Source organism: Equus przewalskii, chromosome 17 (genome assembly GCF_037783145.1).
Source record: "Equus przewalskii isolate Varuska chromosome 17, EquPr2, whole genome shotgun sequence".
Classification (NCBI taxonomy): domain Eukaryota; kingdom Metazoa; phylum Chordata; class Mammalia; order Perissodactyla; family Equidae; genus Equus; species Equus przewalskii.
This window is the reverse complement of record NC_091847.1, coordinates 75200640-75222859: the sequence shown is the minus strand read 5'-3', so window position 1 is coordinate 75222859 and position 22220 is coordinate 75200640. Positions and strand designations below refer to the sequence as shown.

Sequence of the window (22220 nt, the reverse complement as noted above, 5' to 3'; positions counted from 1 at the left end):
AGCTGTAAGTTTGATTTTATAGATTATCCCCTAAAGAATTTTAAGAAACTATGTGGCCATTGCACATTTAAAAATAGCCTCACAAACATCACTATTTTGAAATACTCCTTTGTTTGTTTTTGAGATTTCTGTATCTCCCACTAATTCATCCTGATGCAATTTGCAATGTGTGAAATTATGCATTTCTCTCGTGAAGAGGGAGAAGAATGATTATGAAAGAGATAGTTAGCTATTTGAGAAAAGTTGTTGCTTTATTGATATAGTCCTCTAGAATGTATGCTTTTTGAGGGCACAGATTTTATTATCTTTTTGCCTTTTCACAACTGTATGCCTAGGCCCAAGACAGTGACTGGCACATAGTCACTAATTAAGGAACGAATAAATATTTGAGGAATGAATGATTGAATAAATGAATTTATGAAAGTAAAAATATTTAATGAATTGGGAAATCACACATCATAAATCCTGTATTTTCCTAGGGTTTGTGTAAGTGGGTTTCCACGGCAACACGAAAAACACTGGAAAGAACTCTGTGGTCGAATAGTATTGGATCCCGAATTTATGGTGCAACTTCTCACAGGGGTTTATTATGCCATGTAAGTAGGTGGACTGTGAAATTGGGTAGACTCTTCCTAATGTTTGGAAATTTAATATTTCTCTTTTCTCCTTATCAGTTGCACAACACTGAATCTGTTGTTCCATGATGGACACATTATCTTGTTTTTCTAATATGAATTCCTTTTAATACTTCTTTTTAGATGAATAATACACTTTCTATTTGAAAGCAATATAATAACAAAGACAACTTTTTAATTGAGATATAATTGACATATAAGATTGTATTAGTTTTAGGTACACAGCATAATGATTAGATATATTTTATATTGTGAAATGATTACTACAATGAGTTTAGTTAACATTCATCACCTCACATAGCTACATATTTTTTTTTCTTGTGATGAGAACTTTTAAGATTTCTTCTTTTAGCAACTTTCAAATGTACAATACAGTATTATTAACTATAGTCACCACGCTAACTGTAGTCCCAATACGCAGGACATATTTCTCTTGTAACTGGAAGTTTGTACCCTTTGAACACGTTCAACCTTTTTGCCCACCCACACTGCCTATGGCAACCACCAGTCTGTTTTGTGTATCTGTGAGTTTGGTTTTTGTTTTTTTTTTTTTTAAATTTCTCATGTAAGTGAGATTATACCATATTTGGTTTTTTTTGTGTGTTTTTGTTTTTTTTTTGAGGAAGATTAGCCCTCAGCTAACTACTGCCAATCCTCCTCTTTTTGCTGAGGAAGACTGGCCCTGAGCTAACATCTACGCCCATCTTCCTCTACTTTATACATGGGACACCTACCACAGCATGGCTTTTGGCACGCAATGCCATGTCCTCACCCGGGATCCGAACCAGCGAACCCCGGGCCACCAAGAAGCGGAACGTTCGAACTTAACTGCTCTGCCACTGGGCCGGCCCCAATACCATATTTGTTTTTCCCTGTCTGGCGTAATGCCCTCAAGGTCCATCCATGTTGTTGCAAATGGCAGGATTTCCTTCTCTTTTTAATAACTGAATAATATTCTGTTGTATATATATATACCATATTTTCTTTATCTATTCATCATCTGTCAGTGTATACTTAAGTTGTTTCCATGTCTTGACTATTGTAAGTAATGCTGTAATAAACATGAGGGTACAGATACCTTTTGAGATAGTGATTTCATTTCCTTCGGCTATATACCAGAAGTGGAATTGCTGGCTCATATGGTAGTTCTATTTTTAATTTTTTGAGGGTACTCCGTACTGTTTTCCATAGTGGCTACACCGAATTACATTCCCACCAGTAGTGTACAGGGTTTCCTTTTCTCCACATCCTCCCAACACTTGCTATTTCTTGTCTTTTTGATACTAGTCATTCTAACAGGTGTGAAATGGTATCTCATTGTGGTTTTGATTTGCATTTCCGTGATGATTAGTGCTGTTGAGCACCTTTTCATGTACCTGTTGGCCTTTTGTATGTATTCTTTGGGAAAAAGTCTATTTAGATCCTCTGCCCATTTTTAATTAGATTTTTTTTTTCTATTGACTTGTGTGAGTTCTTTATATATTTTGGATATTAACCCCTTATCAAATATGTGATTTGCAAATATTTTTTCCCATTCTTTAGGTTGCCTTTTCATTTTGTTGGTGGTTTCCTTTGCTGTGTGGAATCTTTTTAGTTTGATGTAGTTCCACTTGTTTATTTTGCTTTTGTTGCCTTTTCCTTTGGTGTCAAATCCAAAAAATCATTACCAAGACTGATGTCACGGAGCTTACCTCTTGTGTCTTCTTCTAAGAGTTTCATGGTTTCAGGTCTTAGGTTAAAATCTTTAGTCCATTTTGAGGTTTTTTTAAAATATGGTGTAAGATAAGTGGTCCAGTTTCATTCTTTTTTTTTTTTTTTAAGATTTTATTTTTTCCTTTTTCTCCCCAAACCCCCCCGGTACATAGTTGTGTATTCTTCGTTGTGGGTTCCTCTAGTTGTGGCATGCGGGACGCCGCCTCAGCGTGGTCTGACGAGCAGTGCCATGTCCGCGCCCAGGATTCGAACCGACGAAACACTGGGCCGCCTGCAGCGGAGCGCACGAACTTAACCACTCGGCCACGGGGCCAGCCCCTCCAGTTTCATTCTTTTGCATGTGGTTGTGCAGTTTTCCCAGCACCATCTACTGAAGAGACTGTCTTTTCTCTATTGTATATTTTGACTCTTTTGTTGTAAATTAATTGACCACGTATGTGTGGGTTTATTTCTCAGCTGTCTATTCTGTTGCATTGATCTGTGTGTTTTTATGCCAATACCATACTGTTTTGATTACTATGGCTTTGTAATATGAGTTTGAAATCAGGAAATGCGATGCCTCCTGCTTTATTCTTCTTTCTCAAGATTGTTTTGGCTATTCAGGCAGGATCTTTTGTGGTTCCATACAAGTTTTAGGATTGTTTGTTTTATTTCTGTGAAAAATCTTCTCAGAATTTTGATATGAATTGCGTTGAATCTATAGATTGCTTTGGGTGGTATGGACATTTTAACAATATTAATTCTCCTAATCCATGAGCATGGAATATTTTTCCATTTATTTGTCTGTTCTTCAGTTTCTTTTATCAGTGTCTTTTATGAAAACTATAAGTGTACAGTGTACAGGTCCTTTACCTCCTTGGTCAAATTTATTCCTAGGTATTTTTTAGGCAATTGTAAATGGGATTGTTTTCTTAATTCTCTTTCTGTTAGTTCATTATTAGTGTACAGAAATGCAAAAGATTTTTGTGTATAGTCGTGCATCATTTAACAATGAGGATATGTTCTGAGAAATGTGTCATTAGGTGATTTTGTTGTGTGAATGTCATAGAGTGTACTTACACAAACCTAGATGGTATAGACTAAAAGCTATACTGTCATACGACTGGCAGTGCAGTAGGTTTGTTTACATCAGCATCACTACAAACACGTGAGTAATACATTGCACTACGATGTTATGACGGCTACATTGTCACTGATAGGAATTTTTCACCTCTATTACGGTCTTATGGGACCATATTGTATATGCAGTTTGTTGTTGACAAAAACATTGTTAGGTGGCACATGACTGTATTGATTTTGTATCCTGGAACTTTACTGAATTTGTTTATTAGTTCTAATAGTTTTTTGGTGGAGTCTTTAGGGTTTTTTATGTATAATATCATGTCATCTGCAAATAGAGACAGTTTTACCTCTTCATTTCTGATTTGGATGACTTTTATTTCTTTTTCTTGCCTAATTGCTCTGGTTAGAACTTCCATTACTGTGTTGAATAAAAGTGGTGAGAGTAGGCATCCTTGTCTTGTCCTGATCTTAGAGGAAAAGCTTTCAGTTTTTTCACCATTGAGTATGATGTTAGCTGTGGGTTTGTCATATATGGCCTTTATTATGTTAAGGTATGACCCCTCTGTACCCACTTTGCTGAGAGTTTTTATCATGAATGGATGTTGAATTTTGTCAAATGCTTTTTTTGCATGTCTTGAGATGATCATATGATTTTTATCCTTCATTTTGTTAATGTGGTATGACATTGATTGAATATCAGATGTTGAACCGTCCTTGCATCCCAAGGGTAAATCCCACTTGATCATGATGTGTGATCCTTTTACTGTATTGTTGAATTTGATTTGCTAATATTCTGTTGAGGATTTTTGTCTAATATCTCACAGGGATATTGACCTGTAATTTTCTTTTCTTGTAGTATCCTTGTTTGGTTTTGGTATCAGGGTAATTCTGGCTTTGTAAAATGAGTATGAAAGTGTTCCTTCATCTTCTTTTTGTCAGAAGAGTTTGAGAAGGGTTGATGTTAATTCTGCTTTAAACGTTTGGTAGAATTCACCTGTGAAGCCATGTGCTCCTAGACTTTTGTTTGTTGGGAGATTTTTGATTACTGATTAAATCTCCATGCTAGTAATTTGGTCTGTTCAGATTTTCTATTTCTTCATGATTCTATCTTGGTAGGTAGTATGTTTCTAGGAATTTATCCATTTCTTCTAGATTGTCCAATTTGCTGGTGTATAATTGTTCATCGTACTTTTAGTACTCCTAAAATAGCTGAAATGTAACATAACTGATCATTAAATTGGAGTCTAGAAATTGCCATGTTTTCCTTATGGAAAACTATGTCTCTTTACATAGTTAATAACCCAGGTTTTCATGAATACATTAAATAGATTACCCTAAATATCAATACGTGATAAAAACCAATTTGTATGAAGAGATATCTGTAAACTATTATAAATGTTAGTATTTTAAATCTTCATTTTGTTTTATAACCAAAAGTGGGATAGTTTAGAAATGAAATGATGCAAAATTTGATGTGAAAATTTTGTTTCAGAACCAAAACAGTAGGACTTGGAACAATAAAAAGGTTGTTGTTGAAGATTAGAAATATTTGCTGAAGATAGTAAACGATCTGCTTTTCCATAGGTATAATGGACAGTGGGACCTTGGCCAAGAAGTCCTTGATGACATCATTTATAGAGCTCAACTAGAGCTCTTTTCTCAACCACTGTTGGTAAGTTATTACATTTACTCTTTATTAAACATACCTGTGTGTTGGCCCTGTGGCCTGGTGGTTAAGTTCGACGTGCTCCACTTTGGCGGCCTGGGTTCAGTTCCTGGGCCTGGACCTACACCGCTAGGCAGCAGCCATGCTGTGGCAGCACCCCACATACAAAACAGAGGAAGACTGGCACAGATGTTAGCTCAGGGTGAATCTTCCTCAGCAAAAAGAGCAAGATTGGCAGATGTTAGCTCAGGGTGAATCTTCCTCAGCAAAAAAATTAAAATTAAAATAAATTCATCTTTGGGGCCAGCGTGGTGGTGTAGTGGTTAAGTTTGTGCACTCCACTTCAGTGACCCAGGGGTCATGAGTTTGGATCCCAGGTATGGACCTACAAACTGCTTGTCAAGCCATGCTATGGCGCATCCCACGTACAAAGGGGAGGAGGATTGGCACAGATGTTAGCTCAGGGACAATCTTCCTCAAGCAAAAAGAGGAAGATTGGCAACAGATCTTATCTCAGGGCCAATCTTCCTCATCAAAAAACAAACAAACATACCAGTGCTTGAACAGGGCAGTAATGGGTAAAAAAAAAATTCAATATGTGATATATGAGGCAATCCAAATCATAGAGGGAAAAAGGTTTGTTCCACAATAACAATTGGTTAACTGTTGGAGAGAAGACAAATTGGTTTAGATCCTCTCCTTCTACCACATACCAAAATGGAGTTCAGATAAATTAAAGAATTAAATGGTTTAAAATCCTTTAAGAAAAGAAAGAGTTAGAAGTTATAAATATTTACTCAAATTTCTAGAGAAGGGAGGACTTTCTAAGCTTAAGTAATGGGACAAGTCACTAAAAAAGGTTGATCTTCTATTTTGACCACATAAACATCTAAATGTTAAACCATTAGTTTTTTAAAAACAAAATTAATATGCAATGCACAAACTGAGAAAAATATTCTCAACAGTCATGACAAGAAAGCCCATTAATATTTTGTTCTATATAAAAAGATTTCATACTCTTCCACAAAATGAATACACAGTTATGCACCACATAACCACGTTTCAGTCAACAACAGATGGCATATACGACAGTGGTCCCATGAGGTTAGTACCATATAGCCTAGGTGTGTAGTAGGCTACACCATCTAGGTTTGTGTAAGTGCACTCTATGATGCTCACACAACAGTGAAATTGCCTGATGACGCATCTCAGAACATATCCCCGTTGTTAAGTGATGAATGACTATATCTCTGAAAGGTAAATGATCAATCCAAAAACAAACGTACATCTCCAGTAGTGGACTAAGGAAGGCATTCTCGACGTTACCAGTAGCAGTACAGCACAACTCTGAACATCCCTTGCAGAAGCAGTTTGGTAATGTGTGTTTGTTTTCTGTGACCCACTATCCCATGTGTAGCAACGTATCCTAGGAAACTACTTAAAATTCTTTTTAAGTGTATTATAAGCATAATGTTCGTGTTATTTTTAATTGCAAAGAAATCAAAATAATCTAAGTGTTCCACAACAGAGAATGATTAAGTTATAATGATGTTTCCTTGATGAGATTATATGTTTCAGATTTTATATTAAAGAAAAATGCTAGCTTGTGATAAGCAGTAAAACAGTATAGAACTATTTTTTTAATCTGGACAGGACAGAGGAAACATACAAAATGCTAATAGCTGTCTAGGTGATTTGACTGGTGGTTTGTATTTCTTTGCAATTTTCTATGTCTTCCAAGCTTTTCGTAGTATTTCTATAATGGCATTTTAAATATATGATTTATGTATTTTTTACTTGCCATACTTTGAGTACAATTTTTTAAAGGTATTTTATTCATATAAATTTTTATTATATTTTAAGCTAAATATATATTTATTGAGGTAGCATTTACAGTAATTCTTTGATACTTGAATTCTCTTTTTTTCCCTCATGTCAGCATCCCTAATTTTACCCTAAGGATTACATTAAAACAAATGGATAATAAGATTTTTTAAATTACATCAGAATAATAATACCTTGCGTTTGACTCTTTAAATTCATACTTTTATCCTTGTCTTATAAATTAAGTAGAGGTGGCATTTCCAAGGCAATATAGGTAAAGAGATTAGTAATCTATAGCCCTAGAATAATCTTTTATTGCTGGGGATCTCTGAGGAGCCCAATGAATAACACTTCTTTTCTCTATTCAAATCTAGAGCCAGGAGATAAATAGATAAAAATGGTTGGCAGGGAGAGAAACTAGCATTGTCTTTATTACTGGTAAAGGCTAAATTGAAAGACTTAACTCCCCACTCCTCAGTCTAGACCTTGGAACAGGCCTCTGGAGAGAAGGTTTGAGTTGGCAGAGCAGGCAGTTTATCTAGGTTGCTACATTCCACTTGTCCTTGTCCAAGTGGAGAGGGAGGGAGAAAGACAATCCTTGAGCTCAAATCTTTGCTAGATTAGCACTACCCAGTTAAGAAACAAAGACCAATCAATGGCAGTTACTCTCCAACCTAATATTTCACTCTCCTCTCTGGAGGGCAGAAAGTGCCAGATGTGTTTAGGGGAAATTTCTCCTTATGGAAACAAAGGAGTGAACAAAAGACTACTGATTTTTTTTTAATCAGAGATTAAATTTTGCGTGTTATTTAGCATGTGAAGAATTGGAAACTTAGTCTAAATTTTCTTACATCAGGGTTCAAATGTCAAATAATTTTTCTTTCTTTGGAATACTTTTTCTCTTTGAAAGTCAGCAACTTCAAAGAATCCATAGGAGGTGTAACTCACTTTTTTTTTTTTTTTTTTACCCTGAGGAAGATTCGCCCTGAGCTAACATTTATGCCCATCTTCCTCAATTTTTTAATATGTGGGCTGCCAGCATAGCATGGCTGCTAACGGAGCAGTGTATTTCCGCACCTGGGAACCAAACCTGGGCTGCTGAAGCAGAGCACACTGAACTTAACCACTAGGCCACTGAGGCTGGCCTGTGACTCACATTTTTAAAAATAAATTCTCATTTAAAAAGCCTGCCTATTAGCATACAGGATAATGGAGATAGAAACATTTGTGACACATTGTACTTTTATAGTACAAGTTTTAAATACATATTCAAAAAGTTATGAAACTATGGGCTGGCCCCATGGCCAAGTTGTTAAGTTTACGTGCTCTGCTTTGGCGGCCCAGGGTTTCGCTGGTTCAGATCCTGGACATGGCACCGTTAATCAGGCCATGCTGAGGCAGTGTCCCACATAGCACAACCAGAGGCACTCACAACTAGAATATACAACTTTGTACTGGGGGGCTTTGGGGAAAAGAAGAAAAAAAAATTATGGAAATATGTAGAATAAGCATAAATTGCATATTAGGTGTAAATATGTACAGACTTACATTATCATTTTAGGTTGCCAATGCCATGAAAAACTCATTACCATTTGATGCTCCGGATTCTTCACAAGAAGGCCAGAAAGTCCTTAAAGTGGAAGTCACTCCAACAGTGCCGAGGATTTCTCGGACTGCAATTACAACAGCTTCAATCCGTCGCCATAGATGGAGGAGAGAAGGTGAGTACAAAACCCTTATAGCTCATTCATGGATTCAAGTAAATTTATTACTGTTTTTATAGACTATATTAACACATGATATTATACTACTCTGTATAATTAAAGTAAAATTGTTTAGATTTTTATAAATAGCACTAGAAATGTGGTTTAAATGCCTGAATGTATTTTATTATAAATATATGTATTTTTTATATAGTAGAAAGATGTTATTGATTGCTCTATGAATGTTAAAATGGAAAATAAAATCAAGTTAATTTCTGTCTTTTTTCGAACTAGTAATAACAATAGGAAAGAAATTTCTTTAAGCCTGTTACCATGCTGGGAACAAAAGGTGCATGTATGAGCATTGTGGGAGAAAATTATATAAATGGCCAAACTAATGGTATAATACAAGCTATATATAAAAGAATTGAGTATTCTAAAATTTTTATCTTTGCTTTTCCTTTTTTTCTAAGTGCTGAATCCAACAGTATTTCATAGGCATATGGTACTTGAATAGTCAGGCTGTCTTGCCTAAGAGATTAATTGCCATTTTGATGATCCTGATTTTTCTGTCCTATTCATTTGCAAACCTCACATTGTTCATCTGCCGCCTTATGTGTGTGCATACTCTGCACACACATGTAACTATATAAATAGTGTTTGTGTTTATATCATATCCATATATACATTCTCTTATCTGCCTGGGTCAAAATGCTCACAAAAGAATAGAGCAGCACAAAAGCACTAAAATTTTATATGTTGAATCCCAGATGGCTTTGACTTCTCAAACGAGGCTGACTCGAGTATTCCTGGCTCCCCGATCCAACACGGCTCCACTGACCTAGGGATCAAACGTGTGCAAGAGGGGGAGGTGCTGGTGCGCAGGACCCCTGAGCACGGCTCACCGGAGCCCAACTCAGCAGCAGCCACAACAGAGGGTAGGACAGAGATGAGGAGGCAGAAGTCAGTGAGGCAGTTGCTGGAGAAGGATCCTGGCTCTCTATCCCCAAGCAGAACATCTTTCCATTCTAGTGTGTGTTACTACTACCCCAGGGTGTATTAGCTCCTCTTTGGAAAGCACACTCCCCTGTCCCCCGCCCCCAATATGCCTAGCACCAGGTCAGGTACAATCTTTAGTTACCATTTGTGCTGGCCTGGAGTCTGCATCCCTGTGTAATCAAAGAACAGCTTGGCATGGCTACTAACAAGGCGGAGGCCTGTCTCCAAAAGGTCTGCAAATGCTTGGGATTTTTCATTACTGAGCATGTTTATTCTAACAGTAGGAAAGGAAAAATGCACCCAACGGACATGAGCCTTATTAACTAATATGAATTGACTTTATTTATATATTAATTTATTCTTTACAAATATGTGAGGGGAGTTTTAAAACTTTGATACATTATTTTTGAGAAATTGGACTAAAATGGAGCTGGTTAAAGTATGTCTAATCCTCGGGTGGTCAATTAACAAGAATTTCTTGTCTCTTTGACAGAGTAAACTGGTATTGATTGTCTTTTTATAATCTTTGGGTCAAGTTGCCTGCATCTAACTAGTGAGCTGCTGACATCATTCCTCTATAAATGCACTGTCCTGGTGCACACTGCATTTTATCATCTATTGTAAATAATGATTGTCTTATCTAGCTCCCAAACAGAATTGAAATGTATTATCTGGAGGTCAAGAATCCTAGTAGATCTTTGTTTCTACAATGCTGGTCTCTTAGGATGAGAATTTTGTTTTACACTCCCCCTCTCCCCCATAAAAGAAGACCTCTCTCTGATAGGAAGGTATTCATTTGCTATTTTACATGTGATGCCATAGGAGTTGACTTTGTGAAAGAGGGAACTGTAGCTTAATAGTTTTTTCATTATTTAATGTATTGCTACTGTGGAACCTTTATACTAATTTATGAAATTTAGCAAGTATTTTTAAAATAGGTTACATATTTTTACTTATTGTAAAGACCAAACATACAGGAAGCAGTTACCTTCCACTAAGGGAAGTCTCTTGCTCTTTGGTGCATTAGAAATTTGAGCATGCTCAGTAAGACTCTAAATCTGCCCTCTGTTCCCTTGCCCATTTGCCCAGATTGACCTGACTTTGTTTAGCAGTGTTGCATGTGCATGATCTAGGGACCCAGAGAAGGTGGTGCTGTTTTACAGACATCCTTGTGTAAGTGGCTGTGAAAGATGCAGCTCTCTCTTTGTTTTTCCCATATCTCTTTGTTATCCCTGGGAGTCAGTTTTATCTTGCATAAAGGCATAAAAATAAGTATATGAACAGTTGTGGAACCCAGAGTTGGCCTAACTTGAACAATAGCCTGTTTCTCAACATTCTTGGTGACTAAATGAGCCACTTGATGTGCACCTACTACCATTGTTAGAATGTTGGAGTATTTGTGCTGAATGTAATACTATGGTAACACTTGATGAAATTCTAGAAAATGTGGGGTTAGTGTGAAACATTTCTTCCATTCATTGAGTCATACACTTTGAAAAAAGAACCAAAACAGTTCCTTTTAAATATCCTATTAAATATTAAAATATCCTATTTAATATCTCCTATCACTGGTAAAAATTTCAGTGGGTGAGGGTGGGTTGTACCCATAAGGAAAGAGGAATGAGTTCCTTCAGTGTATTTGAAATTTCTCAGAAATTATTTTGCCTTTTAATTTAGATTAATTGTAGCTTTAAATCAATATTAGTAGAAGCTAAATTTATAAGGAGAGGCAGACATGAACAGAAAATTTCATTAAAAATCCTTTTTGGATGTCTCCTCTTTGGATCATGAATAGTATTATTATCACCCAGGGAGAAAATTAGATAGGAAAAAAGTAGTGAGACACAATTGCCTTTTTATTCCTTGAAATTTTTTAAAAGAAGGAAGGAAATTACCAAAACCCTGGAAAAGTTTGGTAATTCTGGGGGGCTGGCCCTGTGGCGTAGTGGTTCAGTTCACACGCTCCGTTTTGGCAGTCTGGATTCGCGAGTTCGAATCCTGGGTGTGGACCTACACCACTTGTCAGCCATGCTGTGGTGGCATCCCACGTACAAAGTAGAGGAAGAGTGGCACAGATATTGGCTCAGAGTGAATTTTCCTCAGGAAAAAAAAAAAAATGGGGCTGGTCCCATGGCCTAGTGGTTAAGTTTGTCACACTCCACTTTGGCGGCCTGGTTTCAGTTCCCAGGCACAGACCTACACCTGGTGGTGGCCATACTGTAGCAGTGACCCACATACAAAATAGAGGAAGATTGGCACAGATATTAGCTCAGGATGAATCTTCCTCAGCAAAAAACACTTGGTAATTCTGAAGTCTGCTGGAGCTTTTTGATTAACATTGATAATTGGCCTTTTTTAAAAAAAAAAACAATTTTCCAGTATGATGGTTTTTAATAGTTTTATAATTAAAATTATATTTATTATGTGTTGAAATTGAAGGAAGAATATGAGCCTATCACCTACCTTTATCCTGACTGTCAAGTAACGTTTTATTTGTAACTTTTAAAGCTGGATTTAAAATTATATGGAACTGAGGACAACACCTATAATGAAAGTATAGTCAGTGTTCCACTATACTTAAACAGCATTTCTTACTGTATAACTTGTATAACTTATCAGTGGATTCTCTTGCATGGTGACTTTTATGTTATCATCTTCTCTTTTGTGGCCATATTGCTTGGGCATCAGATCTGCATGTGGCAATATTCAGAAGCTAGCACTAAGTCTCTCAGTCTCCTTTCCTAATTATGTATGTCCCCAATGATACATTCTGTTCACTCCCAGTTTTATAGTACTGATATCAATTCTGAACCAATAACTATCTTTTCTTGGGCATTTTAGAGTTCTTTATACTAATCGTAAGTAAATTGCTAAGATGATATATGAATATAATTTAAAGTTTTTATTTTGAGATACATTGTATACTTTTCTTTTGAAGAAGAGGTTGAGAGAAATGGTGTCAGCTGTATTTTCATATGGCTTTGCATGATGATTAAAGGTTATTAAACTGCTGGATATAATAACAAGGTTCCTTTTGCTTTAAGGATAGCCTATTTCATTCTTCTTTTGAAGGAAGGAAATAACTAATCCATATGAGAAAATATGGCTAAGAAAATATTTTTATTTTTCCAGGAACTATGTTAAATAAAGATTGTGTTTAAATATTTCATATGTATTTTACTTAGGTAACCTGTTATCTCAAAATACTATTTGTTTAGAATTCTTTCCTAACATTTTACCTTAAGTATAATAGTGATATCTGTATGTAGATCCAGATTAAACTTTTTGCAGTCTGGTAAACATATTAATGAGGTAGCACACAACTATCAGGTTTTGAAAGAAGCAAACGTGTTACTTTCTAAAAGAATGTTGATCATACTTTCAGTAAGAGAATTGAGATTCCTAGAAACCCCCAACTAAATATATTGTGTATGCTTCTCCCCTTTTTACAGAATCCTAAGATAAGGGTTCTTGCATTAACTGCAGTTTCTGCATGAAACATAATGGGACACTATGGTATTTTATGACAATAATAAATCTTGATACTAAAAATCTAATATATTACAAAAATACATCATATAGAAAGAAGAAATCCTTCTTAAATATCCCTTCTGGTTCCCTACCCTTGCTCTCTGATAATTAAATATTTTCTTCACATTAATTGATCAAGAAAATATGGAAATCAGTGAGTAGATATGTCCATTTAGACAGCATACAATTATAAAGTTACTGGAAGCAATGTAGAGTTTTTTAGAGTTAGAAAATTTACTGTTTTCATGTTAAAGGTTTTAAAGCCATTTAGAAGCAGTTAGCTGTTGAATAAATATAAAATTTTATTGTAATTAAAGAGGGTTTAGCTTGTAGGGATAAATGTGTTTTTGGCGTTATTCTGGGTGGCTGAAATTAGAAGGGGGTCTCTTTTGCACAGTCTGTTTTATGATGGGTAAGGAAGACAGAAGGAAAAAAATTTGTTTTTTAAAATAGATAGATATGGTCACCTCAAATTGACAAGGGTGTATTATAAAGATTTATGATAACAAAATGTTGTATTTTACCTAAAGTTGTTTTATGTGCCTAAATATTGATAGTATACTAAGTTTGTTTGTGGATAGTTTTACAAAAGCTGAACTAATGAAAGCTAAATGAACAGAATGAATAACACATTGGAATTCTGTGTAGATTAGGGTTTCTTCTCCTAAATTATTTATGAGAAATGTTGATAGCGAGGCCGTTGCCAACCTCTAGCAAAAATTACCCAAGAGAGAAGGTCAGTTGAGTTGTTATTCACAGCTGCCTCTTATTTAATTTAGCTATTGCTGAGTCTGTCTGATTTGTTTTTTAGGTGCTGAGGGTCTAAATGGAGGAGAGGAGTTGGTAAACCTGAATGATGCAGATGAAGGATTTTCATCGGGGGCTTCCCTCAGCAGTCAGCCAATTGGGACCAAACCATCCTCCTCTTCTCAGAGGGGAAGCTTAAGGAAAGTAGCAGCTGGGCGTTCAGCCAAGGATAAAGAAACAGCTTCTGTCATCAAATCCAGTGAGATCCCTCGAGATTCAGTAGTTCGCAGGCAGTATGTACAGCAACCACCCGATCTTAGTGTAGATTCAATTGAGCTGACACCGATGAAGAAACACCTGAGCCTGCCCGCTGGCTCGGTGGTGCCAAAAACCAATAGCTTAAGTCTAATCCGGACAGCCAGTGCTTCTTCAAGTAAATCATTTGACTATGTAAATGGCAGTCAAGCAAGTACCAGCATTGGGGTTGGCACTGAGGCAGTTACTAATTTAGCAGCTAACAGTGCTAATCGATATTCAACCATCAGTCTACAGGAGGACCGGCTAGGTCAAGCTGGAGAAGGTAAAGAGCTCCTCAGCCCAGGAGCTCCCTTAACCAAGCAGTCTCGATCCCCAAGTTTCAATATGCAGCTAATATCCCAGGTGTAGTTTGACATCCTTTCTCATCTTTCTGCTTACCTTGTAAACTGAACATTTCATTGTGCAAGAAGACACTTCATCCCACATTGTGAAAATATTGGTCATCATAATCAGATTTGATTTAGTTTAGGTATCTTCATACTGTATTTTGTATGGAAACAGCAATAAGGTTTTCTTTTCCCTCCTTCCTATATCTTCTCTTCACCTATTCCTTGTAAATGTGTTTGTGAAGCAGTATAAAATGTTTGCATTTTCCATGCCTTCTCTTCTCCTTGGGTGATGTGCAATCTGTCGTAGGCTGATCGGTCCCATTTCAACACTGTGAGACTGAGGATACGTTAGAGGAAATGGTGTATATGATCCCTATGAAATGATTCTTTAGCTTTCTTTTAAAAAAACAAAAACGGGTTTGTTCTCATGATCTGTAGAACTATGAAGATTACTGGATCATATTTTTTTTCTCTTAACCAGGAGTGCCTCAGAGATTCTGCTATGACTTTGGACTTCTCTGAGTCTGTGCAATCATTTTCTTGAGAAGCGTGGGGAAAGGTGGTAGGCTGCTGCACTTTTCTATTGAAATAAGGGTGGCTCTTTTTCCCCCTGTCTCCTTTATCTCGAGGACACAAATGTTCAATTACTGAGGCATTTAAATCAAGTGGTGGCCACCTCCATCAGAGGGCAGGGCTCTAAGTTGATTGTGTAATTGATAATGCACTTTCTCGATGGCTCTGTAGTCATTATTAACATGTCTTCCCTCCTCCCCGCAAGGACATAAGGTCGTTTCTGTCCTTTAAGTTTGAACAACTAACAAATCAGAGAATCCAAGGGGCGTGTTCTATTTCCTAGGAATGAGTGACACTTTGGTGCTGGGGTTTTGTGGGCGGGAGGGGGCAGTTTTTGTTTATCTTGTATGGGATTGTGTGTGTGAGGGGAAGTTTTGATTGGTTTTTTTCTTTTCCTTTGTGAGCTGATGATGACTGAAGTAGAACAAGTACATCTTCAGGTAAAGAGAGGGATTTCTCAACCCACTTTCTGTGATGTCAGACTATTGGAGAAGCCCTTTCAGCTGCTTTCTAGATGTACCTAAATTCAGTCAGATATCTTGGATTAAGAAACCTGAAGTCCTGATAGATCATATACTCCAAGGAAATACATCAGGGACAGATAATTGGCTGAAAACACTGATGCTTCAATGTGACACATTTTTATAGAACATTTCTACCAGGGGGTACTGACTTGATTTCTCCTACAAGGACTACACTGCCTTTGTGTTTAATGTAATGCAATTGTGTACCTTATAATCATATATCTCCAAAAGTTTCTCATTTTTATAAAACTTTGGAATCATGCCAGTAAGCTAGATGTTGAATGTATGTAAGTAACATTTGGTAACTGAGCTAAGAGGCTACAAAAATGCATTATTGGTAAAAAATTTTTAGTTCTGATTTGATTGGATAAGATTTCATTATGACCTCTTCTGGGTCTCTGGCTCTACTGCTTGATTGAAGTAGAAGAGAATATATTGATTTTTGAAATCATTGTTATGACTTGAACTGCTATACATTATCCTTCCACAAAAGACATCAGAGCTATTAGTGCTTTGTACGTTGAGACATTTTTGTTTTATTATCGTGAAATAAAAATATACTGAATTTATAGAAAGCAAGTATTCTCCTAGTTAACAGTTTAAAATTTTCTCTCTCCAATAAAAATTACAATACATTTTGATAAATAAAATAACCAGAAAAATGCCTCTTTTTTTTCACACCTAAAAATCCTCTCCTCTTTTTTTTGATTGTAAGAGGTTTGTTTGTTTAGTGGACTTTCTGTTAGAATCTTTATAAAAACAATGAGTTGCTTGATTGAATTTGGTGATCTGTAACATTTTTCAGCTCATATGAAAATGGAAAACTAGAACCTGAACTAATATCTACAACATTGCCAAAGTCTGAGGTAAAGCTAAAAGTTGATAAATAGAGATTTATTGTTTTGTATATATGTGTGTGTGTATGTATGTATGTGTGTGTATATATATATGTATGGTATGTATATATCACAAAGACATATTTTAGATATCCCTTAGTTCTTTTAATTTAACTAAGGATGTCAGATAAATGAATTTAAAAAGCAGCCAAAATAAATGAGGTGTAAAGGTCTATAACATACTAAGGGAAACAGAGTTTCAGCTATGAGAGAAAAAGAGCATTGTACTTCCCAGGGAGTGAGATCTTGGCCATGGCTGGAGGTCAGTTTATGGCAGAAATACCTGGTTGATTTAGGAGGCTGAAGAGTTGTTTGTAATTTAACAAGTTGTGCATTTATTGACATGTAAAGATAGCATAATTTTATTTTAGTTAAAGCACAAAAAAAAAACCAAATAATACCAAATTACAGCAAAAGCTGTAATAAATGTAATAAGATCTCCCTTTGGTTTGTTAGCAACCTTGTTACACCTGAAAAGTTGGTTTTGAAAAACTTTCACTTTAGAAGATTTCTTTTATCTGTATGTGTATATGTTTATATTTTGTACGTATACATACCCATTAATGTTCCATGACTCTGTAACATTTGTGTTCTATTCTTTTAAGTGATATGATTTGGCCTCAATGAAGAAACATTTCATTTAGTTCAAACTTTGCATTCAGGGTCCTAGAACAGATTTCCTGTGCAAGATTTGGTTGAAATGGAATAAGTTTAGCAAACCTAAGTCATGTCTTCCAAGAGATTTTTGATATTCATTTGCATTATTTATTGGCATATAATTTAAACTACTCTTCAGTTATACAACAGCTGTTACAAATATATCCCAGCAATATTCATACTTTATCCTTCAGCAGCCTTTTGTTTTATACTTCCTAACTTAGATTAAAAAAAAAAGTCCTTCCATCTATGGAAAAGCTAGTTAGGGAGGAAATACTTGTTTTCTATAATAAAACAATTTGATTGGTGCCATCTTTGCCAGGTTGGATTAAGAAATACAAAGACATATCTGAAGGTTTGGGGAACTCTTCTCTGTGTCATTAATTTGAAATCATGTTACTAAAAAGCAAACTAAAATGTAAAGTGAAAAGCTAACTTAGAAGTAAGATTTTTAAATAGAAAAAATATTTTGAGAAGCTAGGGGGAATATTGTTGTACTTTGAAATCCTGACCTTTACCTCTACTCTCACCCTCCCGATTACTCCTCTGTGCCTATTTAATATAGAGTCAGGACTTTTGTGCTAGAAGAGACCCTAGAGATAATCTAGCTAGTCTCCCAACACCCACTCCCCCATATCCATCCTCAGGAAACTGAGGCTCAAAAAGGTTGTAAAGTGATCAAGGTCACATAACTAAGAAGCAGAGCCAGAATCAAACTCCTGTCTCCTTTCAAATGCATATTAACACCCCACTGCCTCCCTTTACTTCTACTGTGGTAGGTGTGGTATGTAACACACTCCATTTATGCAGTTTCTTTACAGTTCTGGTCTAGTAGTTGGTGAATACTGCACATTAAGAGAAGCATTAAATCCAGAAAAAATATAGAGTAATAAACATAGATGGGGAAGTGTTGGAAATGTAGGTATCTATACCACAGATGTAAGGATAGATATATTTTTCCTATTCTAATTTATGCCTTACTATTTTCTGCCACATAACAGTTGGATGCTGCCATTTTATAATTGATTATATTCTGGGGATTTATTTAGATGCAAAAATAAACCCAATGTAATGGCTTTGATCAGTGTTTCTAGCTATTTTAAAGTAATTTTTGAATCAGCCAACTTTCACAGTCACCTAGGTGGCAAGTTAATTGTGTTGCACAATGGAGTATCACAAAGTAGATTAAGTAAATTTGATTTCATTAATTTCTAATGTCGAAAGAGATTGAACCTTACTTGTGCTTAGAGCAGATAGATAAAAGCAATATTTCCTGATGTGACTGAAAAAGGTTCATAGTGTGAAACTTAGGATTCCATAATGGAATGGTGACCATGATGTCATTGAAAGTGTATATACCATATAAAATGTCTTAAACCCGGTAGTCTCAGCTATGTAAGCTCAATATTTCCCACCTGTATTCTCAAATTCCACTTAGTAGCTTTAAATTAATTATAATTATTTATTAGACACTGGAATACTGAGAATAACTTCTTTCAGACTGTTTTGTTTGCACTATTTTTGTGACTATTTTAATGAAGTGGGATGTTTTTCCTACCTCACTTTGTGAGGTTTGTATGGGTCCATTTTTGAGTACTTTAGTTGTTGACAATCAGTTGTCTCAGTTAATTTTCTGCATGTTCATTTGTAAATAAAATAATTAGTATCTGTTTTTAGGGGATAGTAGACTATACAAACACTGGCAAGGAGGCTGTATTTCTGATCTTGGATTACAAAGTAAGTTTTGTTTTATGTTGGTTTTTTTTTTAAATCAGTATTTAAGTTACATATTTGTTTTTCAATTTAAAAATGTTTAATAGGTCATGCCAGTGGTTAGAAAATCTATAAGAATTTTAGGGCAACTTTTCTATACTATGGCTATGTTAAACAATCTGAACATGAGACTTTTTATCTTTCAAGTTGAATGATTTTTGTCATGTTTCAAACCACTAGGTCGGTTGAGACACATATTTGTAATACTTTAATTTTTTTAAAGTGCGTTTTAGAAACAAGTTGTTTGAAAACCAACTAGAAATTATTGATAGCCTAAACTCTAAATATTAGAATATTTGCGAGATCAAGAAGATGGAGTGCAGTGTTAAATTGTTAACAGTGCTAATAAAATCATAATGAGTCACCAGATTGGTAACAGTTTTCCATTGCCAAGGTGGTCATGTTGATAACATAAGACATAAATTTTACTATTATCTGTGTTGTGTACCTAATGGGTCTATCATATTGGCATGGAACATACTAGGAAATACTACTCATAGAGTCGACCAGTGTGCACTTAAACTATATTAGACTTTTGGCAGTGCCAGAAATTTGTGTGGTGATCCCAAACCATTAGAATTAGAGGAGTCGTCATCACTCAGCCTTCCCTGCCCGTGTGGGCACACTCCTTCTCAGCCTGACCACACAGCCAGAAAATTGTGGTAACTTCAATTTCTTCAGTATGTTTATAGTTTTAGCCATTAGTCACATGAGAAATATATATGAGAGCAAACAGTTCAGGATAGAATAGAAGTTCGCAGAAAGATGTGAAATAACTGGCAGCATAGGACAGAAATCTAGGTTCTGTGTTTTGCTTCTGGATTTTGAGAAAATGTTTACAAATTAAGGCACATTCAGATGTCTGCTATTATCTTTAATATAGATTTTACCCAAAAAATTAGAATTAGATATAGCTTAAAGTATCACTGAGTCTTTTTTTAATAATTGTGTATCTGGAGGCAGGCTTAATAAAGAAATTCTTTTATTTTCAAAGAGAAAGGAACTTAATTGGACAATCCATCCCCAACTACAGAATTGATATCAGTCTGGTTTGCTGTATTTGAGTGTCAGCAGCTCAGTGTCATTTATGTATGAGGAAATTCTTTACATCTTCATTGGTTACAAAATTTACCAAAGAAAATGTATCAATCAAATATAATTTTTAAAGTACCCAACTGTTAAGGAATGAGGCTCCTTTAACATAAAGGATTGTTTTCTAGACCTAAGGGAAATGAGTATCAAAAGATTGATTAGAAACATAGATATATAGTACCTACAAGATTCCATGTGAGGTTTTCTTATCCTGTCAGCAAAATGCCAACATTTCACTTCCAGCAAAATACCAGTTAAAGGTTAAGTCCAAAAATTATTCCTTATGGCACATTTTCATGTCTCCTTAACTCAAATTGAGGATTCTGTTCATCAGTATTGAATAAAAAATGAGGGAAATTCTTAAAATTTGTATATTGTATGATATTGTGGCTTTTTCAAAATAAAAGGGGAAAATGATGGAAATAGACATTTTTAAATGGGCAATGGCAATTTCTAATAAGTATGATATTGGCTAAAATGGTATTTTACATAATTTATGTACATGATCATTCTGAGTGTTTTTTTCTTTGCAGAAAAACATGATTGGGTTAAGAAAAGCTGAAATACTCATTTTTTTTAATGTATAGACCAATAAGAACTAAAGGATTTACATAAACTATTAAATAATGATTTTTTTTGAAAACTTTAAATGTAATTGTATGTTAACTGATGTTCCAAACAGGTTCTATGTATTATTTTTTTTGTATCAGGTGGTAGTTAAAAATTAGTGAATGTCTTGGTCAGGTATCTTGGAAAGAGAACATTGGCTTTCTAACAATTACTAATGTAGATTTTGGGGCTTTTTAAAGTTTTATCATCCCCACTGATTTGAGAGAGATGCTCAGTGCTCTGTATGTTCTTTTAAAATATTTGTAATAAGTTCATCAACTGCTTAACAGTAAGTCTTTCTGATTCTTATTCTAAAAATTCTGTGGGCTTTAATTCAGTTTAACTGGTTAAGTGAAACAGTTTTTATGGTGCAAAGATTATTTTCCCACTATTTTTCTCATAATAATTTGGCTCTTCTGAGCTACAGTTTCTGAAGAGTTTTTACTACTTTAGCATTATATAGTCTGATCTCTATCACAATCGACAAACAGAAAATATCCCACTTTCCTGTGTTTGCTTCATAAAAGGATATGGAATGTATAGATCAGCTCTTTTTTTTTTTTTCTTATCAGCATCAACCTATAACTTGGTATAAACTTCTCAAGTATTCAGAGAAGAGTGGTGGTAAAAATTTAAATAAGATAGGCATGAAGAAAATATGATCTCTTTTGATTGTGTCCTTTCAACCTAGGACTAGTGAAGACTTTCACTTTTTCAGAGCTGAAGAAAAATACGCACATTTAAGATCATATTTATTGGTGCATGTAAGCCATTATCTTAATTGTCTTACAGAACTGGTTAATGCTGTTGATTGTTGAAATGTGAAATGTAGTCACTGTTGACCTTGTAAATATCTGCCAGAGATGAAAAAATATTTTAAGTTATTGTAAATAAAGATGTATAAATTCATTATAAGTCTGCAATGCAGAAACATATCTAAGATGTTAAATATTGTGTTTCTTGAGAGATGTGTAATTTTTCCCTAGATGTATCTAGTTACATTAAGAATGTAAATTTTCTTTTGTACAGTATAAAAATACAGCTTTATTTGGCTTTTGACTGGATTCTCCTGAATTAATCTCTTACCTAAATTACATTCCTTAAAATGATCCTTCATTGCATTTTTTCAAAGCATTCCATTTTATTTATGCATGTCTGAACTTTTTATTTAAATGACACTATTAAATTAAGGCAATTTATAAGATGAATTAAGGCAATATATAAAGTTACATATGGCACCATAAAATATGAGCATGAAGGCAGGAGAGAAATTAATACAAAAAATATGTGCCATACGTTTCTGTATGTTATTGTTGAGATACAAACATATCTCTGAACTTTAAAGCAGCCAAATGCAAAGAGAGAAGATGATTTACGTGATTTTCAGATACCTTTAAGATAAATCAGTTTGTCAGGTGAGGCACAACTGTTTCTAGTACTAGATGTTAGGAAATTTTCTTTCTTGGGTCCTCGTAAAGAGGAGCCATCATTATTACAGTACCATTTACACTGTCATCAACAATGTATGAAAGTGCCCGTTTCCTCACACTCTTAGAAGCATTACTTCTC

General features: G+C 35.1%; 1 protein-coding gene across 34 annotated transcripts in view; it reads left to right on the top strand.

Annotated features, from left to right (window-relative positions):
• Positions 1 to 21710, top strand: part of HYCC2 (hyccin PI4KA lipid kinase complex subunit 2) — an 89037-nt gene extending 67327 nt beyond the window's left edge. For 17 of the 34 annotated variants that reach the window (XM_070580569.1, XM_070580581.1, XM_070580582.1 and 14 more), the window contains 5 exons: positions 480 to 596; positions 4995 to 5082; positions 8462 to 8621; positions 9374 to 9541; positions 13945 to 21710. In XM_070580569.1, coding sequence (XP_070436670.1) covers positions 480 to 596; positions 4995 to 5082; positions 8462 to 8621; positions 9374 to 9541; positions 13945 to 14546 — 1135 coding nt within the window. In that variant the 3' untranslated portion in view covers positions 14547 to 21710. The remainder of the gene's footprint in view (positions 1 to 479; positions 597 to 4994; positions 5083 to 8461; positions 8622 to 9373; positions 9542 to 13944) is intronic. The other 17 variants (XM_070580577.1, XM_070580575.1, XM_070580592.1 and 14 more) reach the window with 1 other exon arrangement.
• Positions 21711 to 22220: the final 510 nt, after the last annotated feature.